Raw genomic sequence first — 13,851 nt, forward strand, 5'->3', positions numbered from 1 at the left:
ATTTCTTTCACCCACAGCCACAAGGTTTATATGTAATATTTACGGAAAATGTTTCACTTGACCCCCTCCGTTGTGTTATATAATTGGAAGAAGCACAGAATGTGAGGGGTGATGGCCAAAAGGAAAATCAATACAGGTGTCTAGCCCGGATTTATCGATTACCCCGGCAAGGCAAGGCAAGAAGGCTAGGGCTAGTCAGTCGGTGTCTGTGAGCCCTCGAGGGCGGTTGCTACCTCAAGTCGTCGTGCAAGAAAATCATCATGTAGGATTGGCAACGTCTGCATGCATATTCTGTCGGCTGAAATGTCTGAGATCATGACGGTAAGTCATGCCAGATATCTTTTTGCTGGAAAATTATATTTTTCACACATTTGAAATCGATCTAAATGCACTTTATGCAATTAAAATAGCGCATAATTATTATGTGCGCTATTTTGCGCGATGATTCAATATGTAATTTTTGATAATATCTAAAATTGTGTTTGAAAATTATTCATATTATATCCCGTTTTCAAGGTCACCGTCAACTCTAAGCTTTTTTTTATCAAAGTTAAGATTAAACTATTTGTATTTATTCATTTCTTTTATCAAATCATTATCTATTTATATTAATAAACTTTTTCCATTGTTATGAAGGTCATTCTAGAAACATCTGCCAACAGCATCCTTATATAAAATAGCCTTCGAATCTAAAATTTAATATATAATATATATTGCTTAACATTTTTATAATATTCTTCCTCTTCTTCTCACGAGTGTTGATATGCTTATATTATTACAAAAATGTATACCCAGTTTTCATTTTTTTTTTTTTGAAATTGAAAAATAACCCCTCACCTCACCTCAAAAGTAAATGAAAATAATTTTAATTACATTTGGGTGTGGCCACAGGACAGAACAGGTAAAATTGAATAAAAGAACATAAATTTAGGGAACTAAAAACCCCTCCCCCCCCCCATTATGAATTCTCACGAGCCGCTAATGGCGTATGTACATACATATACAGAAGGGATTTAACCAGTTATGCAATCACCTTTATATATTTAATCACATATATACATGATATTTAACAGGAATACGATAAGAGCCAAGAACCCAAAAGGCAGCTGGAGTGGGAGCTGTCTTTGGCTGCTACAGAGATCGTCTCCCACGGGTGGTACCATGGTCCCTTGGAGCGAGCTGCTGCTGAAGTCCTTCTGCCTCACGATGGTAGTTTCCTGGTGAGAGACTCCACCACTCAGCCGGGTCATTATGTCTTGAGCTGTCGCCAAGGAACTCACTTTCTTCATTTCGTCATCAACCGAGTAAGTAACAAATGACGATGCGAATTTTAAAAATTGCGATTTTTTCCATAGTTGCTCAGCGAACTTATAAATAACATGTTGTGTATCAATTCAGATTCTAATCTATGAATAATTTAAGACTTGTTCCCTTATGGAAGATAATTGGAATTCGTCTCCGAGTATCTTTATCTTAAAATTATCTAATCTATAATTTGGAAAGAGACTTTGTATGTATCCTTGGTCGTCGTCGTCCGTAGATCGGTGACGTCATCGGATACGTGATTCGATTTTTTTTTTTTTCGATCCATGGGCGCCGATTTGTTTTTTTCGATTCAATGGATTCACCCCCGCGGGGGCGCAAGGCGAGTAGTTTCATGGGGCCCCGCCAGGGGCGCCACAAGGGGCGCAGCCTCGTGGGGCCCCGAAGGGGGCCCGGGGGGGCCAGCCTCATGGGGCGCAGCCCCATGGGGCTCAAAAGGGGGCGCAGCTTTATGGGGCACAGCCTTATCGGCCGCAGCCTTATGGGGCGGAGTCTTATGGGGCGCAGCCTTATGGGGCGCTGTCTTATGGGGCATAGCCCCATGGGGCCCCAAAGGGGGCGCAGCCTCATTGGGCCCCAAAGGGGGCGCCGCCTTATGGGGCGCCGCCTTATGGGGCGCAGCCTCAGGGGGGGAAGCCCTATGGGGCGCAGCCTTATGGGGCGAAGCCCCATGGGGTGCAGCCTTATGAGGCGAAGCCCTAAACGGCATTAACTAAGGGGCGCGGAGGGGCGAAGCCCTAAAAGGCAACTGATCATGGGGGCGAAGCCCTAAACGGCAATTGCTCATGGGGGCGTGGAGGGGCGAAGCCCTAGAAGGCAAAAAAAAATTTTTGATTTTTTTTGATTTTTTTTTTATTTTTTTTTATTTTTTTTTTGTTTTTTTTTTTTAATTTTTTTTTTAATTTTTTTTTTTTTTTAATTAAATGTTTGCTATTAGCTTAGTCATGTTTAAGCGGTTTATATTATAAACACTGAGCGAAGCCGGGTAATACAGCTAAAAGAAAATATGTACATGTGTATGTGTGTGTATAAAATACTTTTTGAAATTGATAAAATGGGTGCCGATTTGTTTTTTTCGATTCAATGGATTCACCCCCGCGGGGGCGCAAGGCGAGTAGTTTCATGGGGCCCCGCCAGGGGCGCCACAAGGGACGCAGCCCCGTGGGGCCCCGAAGGGGCCGCAGCCTTATTGGGCCCCGAAGGGGGCGCAGCCTCATGGGGCGCAGCCCCATGGGGCCCCAAAGGGGGCGCAGCTTTCATGGGGCGCAGCCTTATGGGGCGCGGCCTTTTGGGGCGCAGCCTTATGGGGCGCTGCCTTATGGGGCGCCGCCTTATGGGGCGCTGCCTTATGGGACGCAGCCTTATGGGGCGCCGCCTTATGGGGCGCAGCTTTATGGGGCGCTGCCTTATGAAGCTCAGCCGTATGGGGCGCAGTCTCATGGGGTACAGCCCCATGAGGCGCAGCCCCATGGGGCCCCAAAGGGGGCGCAGCTTTCATGGGGCGCAGCCTTATGGGACGCTGCCATATGGGGCGCAGCCTTATGGGGCGCTGCCTTATGGGGCGCCGCCTTATGGGGCGCCGCCTTATGGGGCGCCACCTTATGGGCCGCAGCCCCGTGGGGCCCCGAAGGGGCCGCAGCCTTATGGGGCACAGGGGGGCGCAGCCTCATGGGGCACAGCCCCATGGGGCCACGAAGGGGGCGCAGGGGGACGCAGCTTTATGGGGCGCAGCCTTATCGGGCGCGGACTTATGGGACGCAGCCTTATGGGGCGCTGCCTTATGGGACGCAGCCTTATGGGGTGCCGCCTTATGGAGCTTAGCCGCATGGGGCCCCGAAGGGGGCACAGCCTCATGGGGCGCAGCCCCATGGGGCCCCAAAGGGGGCGCAGCCTCATGGGGCGTAGCCCCATGGGGCCCCGAAGGGGTCGCAGCCTCATGGGGCCCCAAAGGGGGCGCAGCCTCATGGGGCGTAGCCCCATGGGGCCCCGAAGGGGGCGCAGCCTCATTGGGCCCCAAAGGGGGCGCAGCCTCATGGGGCGCCGCCTTATGGAGCGCCGCCTTATGGGGCGCCGCCTTATGGTGCGCCGCCTTATGGAGCTTAGCCGCATGGGGCCCCGAAGGGGGCGCAAGGGGGCGCAGCCTCATGGGGCCCAAAAAGGGGCGTAGCCCCATGGGGCCCCGAAGGGGGTGCAGGGGGGCGCAGCCTCATCGGGCCCCAAAGGGGGCGCAGCCTCATGGGGCGCAGTCTTATGGAGCGCTGTCTTATGGGGCGCAGCCTTAGGGGCGCAGCCTTATAGGGCGCCGCCTTATGGAACTTAGCAGCATGGGGCCCCAAAGGGGGCGCAGGGAGGCGCAGCCTCATGGGGCGAAGCCCCATGGGGCGCAGCCTTATGAGGCGAACCCCTAAACGGCATTAACTAAGGGGGGCGAAGCCCTAGACGGCATTTTATCATGGGGGCGCGGAGGGGCGAAGCCCTAAAAGGCAACTGATCATGGGGGCGAAGCCCTTAACGGCTATTGCTCATGGGGGCGTGGAGGGGCGAAGCCCTAGAAGGCAAAAAAAATTTTTTGATTTTTTTTAATTTTTTTTTTTGATTTTTTTTTTGATTTTCTTTAATTTTTTTTTTATTTTTTTTTTTTTGTTTTTTTTTTAAATTTTTAAAATTTTTTTTAAATTTTTAAAATTTTTTTTAAATTTTTTTTTTTTTAATTAAATGTTTGCTATTAGCTTAGTCATGTTTAAGCGGTTTATATTATAAACACTGAGCGAAGCCGGGTAATACAGCTAGTTTTTAATAAAAAGAAAATATGTACATGTGTGTGTATAAAATACTTTTTGAAATTGATAAAATGGGTGCCGATTTGTTTTTTTCGATTTAATGGATTCACCCCCGCGGGGGCGCCACAAGGGGCGCAGCCCCGTGGGGCCCCGAAGGGGCCGCAGCCTTATGGGGCCCCGAAGGGGGCGCATCCTCATGGGGCGCAGCTTTCATGGGGCGCAGCCTTATGGGGCGCGGCCTTATGGGGCGCTGCCTTATGGGGCGCAGCTTTATGGGGCGCTGCCTTATGGAGCTCAGCCGCATGGGGCCCCGAAGGGAGCGCAGCCTCATGGGGCCCTGAAAGAGGCGCAGCCTCATGGGGCGCAGCCCTATGGGGCCCCAAAGAAGGCGCAGCTTTCATGGGGCGCAGCCTTTTGGGGTGCTGCCTTATGGGGCGCAGTCTTATGGGGCGCCGCCTTATGGGGCGCTACCTTATGGGCCGCAGCCCCGTGGGGCCCCGAAGGGGCCGCAGCCTTATGGGGCGCAGGGGGGCGCAGCCCCATGAGGCATATATATATATATATATATATATATATATATATATATATATATATATATATATATATATATATATATATATATATATATATATATATATATATATATATATATATATATATATATATATATATATATATATATATATATATATATATACATATATATATTTATATATATATATATATATATATATATATATATATATATATATATATATATATATATATATATATATATATATATATATATATATATATATATATATATATATATATATATATATATATATATATATAAATAATATATATATATATATATATATATATAAATAACGCGCCCCATAAGGCTGCGCCCCATAAAGCTGCGCTCCCTTTGGGGCCCCATGGGGCCATATGCGGCTGAGCTCCATAAGGCGGCGCCTCATAAGGCTGCGCCCCCTTTGGGGCCCCTTCTGGGCCCCACGGGGCGGCGCCCCTTGTGGCGCCCCTGGCGGGGCCCCATGAAATTATTCGCCTTGCGCCCCCGCGGGGGTGAATCCATTGATTCGAAAAAAACAAATCGGCGCCTATGGATCAAAAAAAAAATCGAATCACGTGTTCGATGCACGGACGACGACGAAGGATGCATATATACAAAGTCTCTTTCCAAATTATATATTAGACTAGCTGTATTACCCGGCGTCGCTCAGTATTTATAATATAAACCACTTAAACATGACTTATCTAATAGTAAACATTTAATTAAAAAAATAGTAATTTTAAATTTAAAAAAAAATAAAAATAAAATAAAAAAATAAAAATAAATAAAAAAAAACAAAAAAAATCAAAAAAGTTCAAAAAATTTTTTTTTGCCTTCTAGGGCTTCGCCCTCGGCGCCCCCCTGAGCCTTTGCCTTCTAGGGCTTCGCCCCTCCACGCCCCCATGATTAAATGCCGTGTAGGGCTTCGTCCCCCTTAGCTTATGCCTTTTAGGTCTTCGCCCCTCCGCGCCCCCATGATTAAATGCCGTCTAGGGCTTCGCCCCTATGATCAGTTGCCGTTTAGGGCTTCGCCCCATAAGGCTAAGCCCCATAAGACTGCGCCCCCTTCGGGGCCATATGGGGCTGCGCCCCCCTGTGCCCCCTTCGGGGCCCCATGCGGCTGCGCCCCATAAGGCAGCGCCCTATAAGGTTGCGCCTCATAAAGCTGCGCCCCATAAGGCAACGCCCCATAAAGCAGCGCCCCATAAGACTGCGCCCCATAATGCTGCGCCACCTTTGGGGCCCCATGCGGCTGCGCCCCATTAGGCAGCGGCCCCTTTGGGGCCCCACGGGGCTACACCCCTTGTGGCGCCCCTGGCGGGGCCCCATGAAACTACTCGCCTTGCGCCCCTGCGAGGGTGAATCCATTGAATCGAAAAAAATCAAATCGGCGCCTATGGATCGAAAAAAAAAATAAATCGAATCACGCGTTCGATGACGTCACTGATCTACGGACGACGACGAACGAAGGATACATACATACATACATACAAAGTCTCTTTCCAAATTATTTCTAAGCCCGCTTTAACAAAATGATTTAAAAATTATTTCTTAATACACTGGGCTTAATAACCAAATACTACGGTTCGATGACCATTCTGCACAAAGCGATCTCGCACACGTCACTAAAATCGCGATCACGGAACATCTGGCTCCCGAAAATTCCATCCATTCCCAGAAATTCCCACGCGAACTTTCATACTAACGAGAAGTCGAGTGCCAGATATTCTGTATTCGCGATTATCGTGGCAAAGATGATCGCAATGTGGGAAATAATCCGTTTACCACATCCTACATGAACATATTTCAAAATAAGCTTTTTCAATTTCATACATATGTAATTGAAAAAGTATGTTCTGCTTTGGAATTTTCCATCTCTGAAATCCATACTTTTTCGACGCCTTGTGAGATCAAAAGTTTATTGAATTAAAATCAGTTTTGTAAGAATCTGAATTATATGCTCGTTGGTGTACGTATTTTCTATTCATTTTTGTCCAGAAGACAACTCCCCCTGAAAAATGAAAGAGTGCTTTTAACACGTTCTTTTCAGGTGGTAATCCAGCCTGACACTGTCTACGAGCACTTTCAATACCAGTTTGAGAGTGAGGCTTACGACACTGTTCCAGACTTGGTGAGATCTTATGTCGGCTCTGGGAAACCCATCTCAATGGCTTCCGGTGCTCGCATCCAAACTCCATCAAATCGCACAGCTCCGTTGCTATGCTATCCTTCAGGTATCACCAGGACAGGCACGGTCACAAAGTCCTTTAGCCTGAACAATCCTCCTTGGAAGCTCGCCACCAGCTACGGAGCTTCCAGCCACATCAATGTCCCTTGTAAATCCAATTCTTCTTGTTCCTCCCCCAATGTAAACTATTCATTTGAAACTCACACGCTAACCAGTTCACTTCACAAAGTCACTTCCACACAAGTGGCTAACCACACTGCCAATGAAACACTCTGTTCACTCAAGAACAACTGCTCCTGTTGCTCGTTTAACGAGTGCCAAACAGCTAACCACACTGCTATTGAATCGTCTTGGAATCCATCAAGTGGGATGATTCATCCTACTTCCAAGTCGAGAAGCTTCGGCGAACAAGCTGCCTTATTAGATAATACTTACAATGCCTTCACAGCCCAATGTAACGCGGCTGAAAATACTTTCAACTATAAAAAACAGAGATCTCTGTCCCTGTCTCCAGCTGAAATTATGCAAATATCTTACCAGAAAAGTTCCAGCGCTGACGGTGTCATACAAAATACCATGGATGCCAAAAAGCTGTCTATGATCAAGTCGGATTCGATCAAAGATGATTCTAAATTGGAATTGTGGGAGAGTGTCGCTGGAGATAGTCCTCCAGCGAAACCAGCACGAACTCCAGCTCCGGCCTATCAAGCTTCAGGGTCTGATTCTGGGAACGGTTCGGGTGATTCAGCGCAAAGCTCGGCTCCTGGTGAACCTCCAGCATCCGTTGACCTGCTTAGAACAGCATCCAAGCCAATGAAAAGACGTTTGGACGTCGCCTACGCCGAAGAATTGCTGATGAAGTCGCAGATTTTAGAATTCAAACAGATGTCCATCTTCGACACGGAAGCTTTCGAGTCGGAGCTTCTGTCGTCGCAGGATAACAAGCCACTAGAATCGGACACGCTGCAGACGATCAAACTCCTGCTAAGGACTTCGGGCCCGATGATCTTGGCCACACATTTAACTAAAGTAGATCTGAAGTTGATTCTGAGTCCAATCACGGCAGGCGATAATAGTAATCCATTAGAAAAGGTCTCCGGGCTTGAGCTGTGCCTACTGGCTCACGGAGAGCAAATGAGATTGGACATAATCGAAAGGTAAGATAACCGTTTTTAATTGTAATATATTGCAGCGAGCGATTGTTTTGTTATACCAAATGTAGCGATTAATTTTTATTTGCCTGAATAAAAAATACACCCATTCCTTAATAATAACTGTGTATAGTAGTAAGATTTTTTTTGTTCTATGTATTTAACAATTACATAAATATAAACATTAAATTAAATATATTTAAAAGGTATTTGAAAAAAAATCGATATGCCAACTTAAAAAACTTAATATGCCAACACTCATGCGATGTTATTTCATCGGTTTTGCAATCGACTGGAACGTATTAAAATTGCAGCAGTAATGTCATTGTGAGCAGAAAATGTTTTACGAACGATAAATCCAGTGGCGTGCCGTGAAAATCTCTTGCTTTTTTCATCCAGCCTTACTTGCGTGTGCGCGAGCAGAATACAGTAGGACTCGGTATGACGTCACCTAGTTCAGTGCTTCCCAATTACTTCCATTTCACGGCCTCCTAAATCTGATTTAATTCCCGACCTCTAAAAATTTTTCTAGTTAAAAGGTTTATTTGGCAGTAATTATTACAATTATAATACACATATTTATATTCAGCACAAAATTATTGGAACTTGCTTAAAAACATTTTTTTAATTAAAAACTATGCACACATGAAACAATTTAATGCGATAGATGAGGTCACACGTTTTTACATAACAAATCGATATCGGGTTCAATATCAGAAATGCTAACTCGCAAAGCATCTTCCAAAGTCTCCGTGGAAAGGCATGACCTTTGCTTATTTTTTAATATAAGTAATGGCGAAAATGCTGTTTCGCATAGGTACGTAGTCACGAAAGGAATAAGAGTTACCAGGGCTTTTTTTTCAATAGCAGGATATTCTTGCTGTCGCCTTAACCAAAATTCTGAAATACTTTTTTCATTAAATTCCACTTCAAGCAAATTATCTGATCTGATATCGATCAACTCTTCTTGGGCTGTCCACGTAATATGATCATATTTTAAGGATTTGGCAAATGGTGTTCTTATCCGATTGTTCCTTTCATCCTGATTCAAGCTTGAGAAATATTTTTTTAAAAATAGTATCGATTCGGCCATGTGATCAAGTATAAAATTTTTCACTGAAATCATGACAGTGATATTTCATTATTCGTGAGACAATCATTCAAACACGAAAACATCTCCGTGCATCCTTGACTAATACCTTTTGACCACAAAGAAAGCTTGAAGTTTTATGTTCATTATCAAAATGTTGTATATATATAGTGACCTGCTGTTTTCTATCTTGTTGAAAATGCTATTGAAAAGCGGTAGTTATATACGACTTCTTGCGACTCACTAGGTCAATGGAAAGAACACACGGTGCTACTTTAGTATGCGGTCTACCTTAGCATGCGATCTACCTTTGAATTGCAGTCGACTATTTTTTTTCATCATAGCAATGTTTATTACAATTTTTGTTTTTTCCTGCCGCCCCATAACGTTGTCGAAGCATTTCTATCAAAATATCGTCAGCAGATACATATCTCTTAACCAAATCTTAAATTAATAGGGCTCAACCTTAACTTAACCTAACCTATCCTGACCTTTGAATAAATAGGTGTTGGTTGCCAAGATATTTTTTTTTTTTGTAAAAATATTGATTTTAATTAATTACAAATTTTAAAAACATACGGTACACTTGGTATACATTAATGTCATAGACTTGATCAGTTAACCCTTTGAATGCTGACCAACGCCGATCGGCGTTTTGCCAACAATTCTACGGAACTGAAAAACGCCGACGGGCCTTTTTTTTTGAATATGTAAAAAATAAATAAAAATACTACCCGCTAAGCCTTTGCATTCCAGGTAGCATTGAAAAAAATGCATTGAACATGGATCGTGTAATCCGTGTCAATGTTTATAAAGACTGGTTTACACCGGAATTTCTGAATTTATATCCATAGCAGAATTTCCCGATGGAAATTCCCAACTGCTGAGTATTTCAGATTGTGAGCATCACATTTTAGCAACAATGAAGAAGATGCAACTAGTTTTGGAAAAATACATTCATTAAAAGACTTCTTTTGTTTATTTTATATTGTTGCAAGATATATTAGAGGGTCTAAACACACCTTTACAAAACTCGAAATCCTCGACGATAGTTATCTAAGGTTTGTTTGGATTAGCTATAATTTTTATACCTGATTTCTATTGGATTTCTAAATAATTGTAGTTGGAAATGTTTGGTGAAATTTTCAGCGTGGCGGCTTTCAACAGAAAAGACGTCAGCACTTTAAAGGTTAAAGGTTTAAGTGCAATTTAGCGCATGTTGCTCGCTTCGATCAAATCACATTTGTTATTGCGTTGCGTTGTATTTTAATATTCTGCGTTTTAATATTTTCAATGCACATCAACGATTACTCAAGTAGATTCTGTTTATTTTTGTCATTTTTAGGGTAGAGTGTATAAAGTTTCTGATAGTAGTCACTATATTGACGTGCCAGAACGATGCGGAGAGGGCTGATGTGCTAAACGACTGGATACAACTCGCAATTGAAACCAAAACTGCTCTGGGAAATCTGTTTGGATTTTCAGCCATCATGCTTGGATTGTGCACCAAACAGGTAATCTTTTAAAGCCGGCTCGTATCAGAAAATTTTCCTTTGACTTTTTTGATAAATCAGCACCGAATAAGATACACATTATGAGATTTCCAGTTTGAGAATAAATTTTATATTTACATAGTTCTTAGACCCAGGCTCAGAGCCCATACTAATACCGTATATGGTTTGAATTGGATTTACCATAAGATATTATACTAAATATGGTGGTCTTAAATAATTGAAAACTACAATTGTATAGCAAAATACACACCAATTTTATTCAAGGTGTTTTCGTATGGTAGTCCTTTGAACCCGGACTCCAAGATATCATGGGATGGTATATGCTAGTTCTACATATATTGAAAATTGTGAAATCATATAGAAGATAAACTCACATGCACGAAGTTTTGCAAAATGTTTGGATCACGATCAATATCACTGATTCATTTTAATTTTGATTTGTTCTAACTTTCAACAAAGCCCCTTTATAAACTGACCATATGTTCCATTTTGATCGCAGTTTCATTTTTGAAATACATATTTCACAGCTAGCCTGTCGTTTTCTATTTTTTCAGTAAATATATATCAATTTAAATATTGGTCAGTCATAAAATTATTATTCAATATCTTGCTAATATGATACTAAATCTGCAGTGATTTGACTTTGTAGTACAGAAATACAAGTTTTTGGTTTTAAATTCTCAAGAATAATGCTCCCTTATGTTGCAAACATTGCTTGGAGATTTATGTTAACAGTTTTGTGTCAATGTTCCAAGCATATGTTAGTTTAATTTGAGAAGATAATATTTCAACTACAAAAGTATTGTATGTAAATAATTCAGAATACATATTGTACTAGTATAAAAAAAAAACTGAAAATGTTATTAATAATATGTATGTAGCTTTTGGTTAAAATATTACATAATACACTTTTAGCTTCTCAATGTTAGCAAATAAATATGGTCAGCATACCCCTTTAGGATCTAAACTTCAAGTTGGTACAATTTTGTACCCGGAAGATTGTTTATACTAAAAATGTTGCCAACTGCAGGTGGAGTGTATGGAGGGCATGTGGAACATCCTCAGACAGAAGCACACTTATGCAGCGTTCACCTTCGAGGCAAAACTTCGTCCGTGCTTCAAAAACATGAACGACTGCGTAGACTCGTCTCCACCGAACACAACATTACCCCACATCTTGCCAGCGGTGACTCTCTTGCTCCACGGTGGTGGTGGAGCTGAACAGTATGCTGTGAACACTGCAGACTACGGCCTTTCGGTACTGTCGGCTCAGCTGGAGGCAGCCCGTCGGTTTCCCGGACACCTGGCACACTATGAGCGGAATGCCCGGGTTGCTATATCCACCGGACCGCACCAGCCTCATTTGCAAGACCTCTTCCGGACAGAATTTCATGTGAAATTTCTGTGGGGAGCAAGAGGGGCACTATCACCTCGTGCCGAGCGCCATTCCAGACTTGCGGACATCTTAGCCACTATGGCAGATCGCTATCTAACACCACCGGCCATTAAATAAATTCAACAGCTCTCATCTTATGTAATATGTATTAATATATTGATACTCTATAGAATTATGTCACATCAAATATATAATATAATACAACAAAGAACAGTATAAGTATATAAAGCTTTCCAAACAGATCTCATTTATGAAGTATGTTTAAATTAATTAAAATGTATTTATACATATGAATATATGTGCGTTCTTTATAATTAGTGTAAATAATTATTTATTACTAGTCACTGTTTTTATTTACATAAATTAAGATATTTATAAAAGATATTGTATTGGTGTAAATTTTAGTATGTATACTAGTTAATTTATGCACCTACTTGCAAAATATAGGTGTTATGTGTAAAAGCAATCCTTTCTAATCTTTAAGATGTGTGTTGAATTGATGAATGTGTCATAGATAAGTGTGCAGTCAGGATATTTTTAGGAAAATTAATCTTGCTCTATTGGATGGACAGAAAGGGGCTTAGTAAAAAAAAATACATGTGTATATAATATAAGTAGGCTAATTTTAAGTTGTAAATGTCACAAGTATACCTTGTACTCTAAATGTTTAATGTTAATTATGATATAATAAAAATTAGTGTTATTGTTAATTTAGATAAACAAGATAATTATTTTAAAAATATTTTTATATCAATTTCCTATCAAAAATCAGTAAAAAAAAAGTACTTGTAGGAAGCAATTAAGCTCAAAAATCCCTCATTCTGACTGTAAATAAATTGAACCATAAAATGTAAGAACTTCTTGATTGTATTATAATATTTAAATAGAAAAAGAGCACTTTTTAAATTTAAATTCAGAAATTTTATATTTTTACTTTTGCATTTAGTCTTTTTATACTTTTCTACTGAACTATTAAAATTATCGTATGATATAGGTATATTTGAACTTGTAGATTTAAAAATGTACAATTTAGATAGCATATGCAATGTTATACTGAAATATGGGGAAACTAGTGAAATATTCAATTGAATGTTTTAAATATTAATATTTTACGTACACACCATGTTTAAGATAAATAGGTAAACCAATATAACATCTTTGTAGTAATACTTTTGTGAAATATTAATTATAAATGCATGTATTTATATTCGTAATGTAAAATTTGGGGGAACTAATAATACATGTATATTAAATGTTTAAAATAAGTTTAAAAAAAAATTATAATTAAGATAACTTCCGCAAAGTTATTCTTTTGTGAAATATTTATTATAAATACATCAATGTGTATAGATTATTATTTACATTAAAGATTGTGGGAACTAATTAAGGATTCAATTGGATGTTTAAAGTGTCAGTATTTTAAGAACACATGATGTTTAAGATAAATAAGTTTAAAAAATTTATAATTAAGATAACTTCCGCAAAGTCATTCTTTTGTGAAATATTTATTATAAATACATCAATGTGTATAGATTATTATTTACATTAAAGCTTGTGGGAACTAATTAAGGATTCAATTGGATGTTTATAGAGTCAGTATTTTAAGAACACTTGATGTTTAAGATACAATTTACCATTAATAACACATCCGCATTGTTTAGCTTTAATGAAATATTTATTATAAACACATCAAGGTTTGCAGATTATCACTAACACTATAGCTTGGGGGGAAGTAATGAAACATTCAATTAAATGGTTTAATTTTTAAAACTACACAGGATAATTTAAAATTAGGATAAAATCAGTATCGTTATCATTTTTCAAACATTTTTTAAGTACACTAAAATTTG

At 40.7% G+C, this 13,851-nt stretch overlaps 1 protein-coding gene across 1 annotated transcript; it reads left to right on the forward strand.

Moving 5' to 3' along the window:
* Positions 1 to 303: 303 nt before the first annotated feature.
* On the forward strand, positions 304 to 12,118 carry LOC143922422 (SH2 domain-containing protein 3C). Its single transcript, XM_077445647.1, has 5 exons — positions 304 to 321; positions 1,074 to 1,304; positions 6,713 to 8,007; positions 10,437 to 10,605; positions 11,636 to 12,118. Exons 1-5 carry the CDS (start codon positions 304 to 306, stop codon positions 12,116 to 12,118), a joined length of 2,196 nt encoding a protein of 731 aa, XP_077301773.1.
* The last annotated feature ends 1,733 nt before the right edge of the window (positions 12,119 to 13,851 follow it).

The sequence above is a fragment of the Arctopsyche grandis genome, chromosome 2, assembly GCF_051622035.1.
Source record: "Arctopsyche grandis isolate Sample6627 chromosome 2, ASM5162203v2, whole genome shotgun sequence".
Taxonomy (NCBI): domain Eukaryota; kingdom Metazoa; phylum Arthropoda; class Insecta; order Trichoptera; family Hydropsychidae; genus Arctopsyche; species Arctopsyche grandis.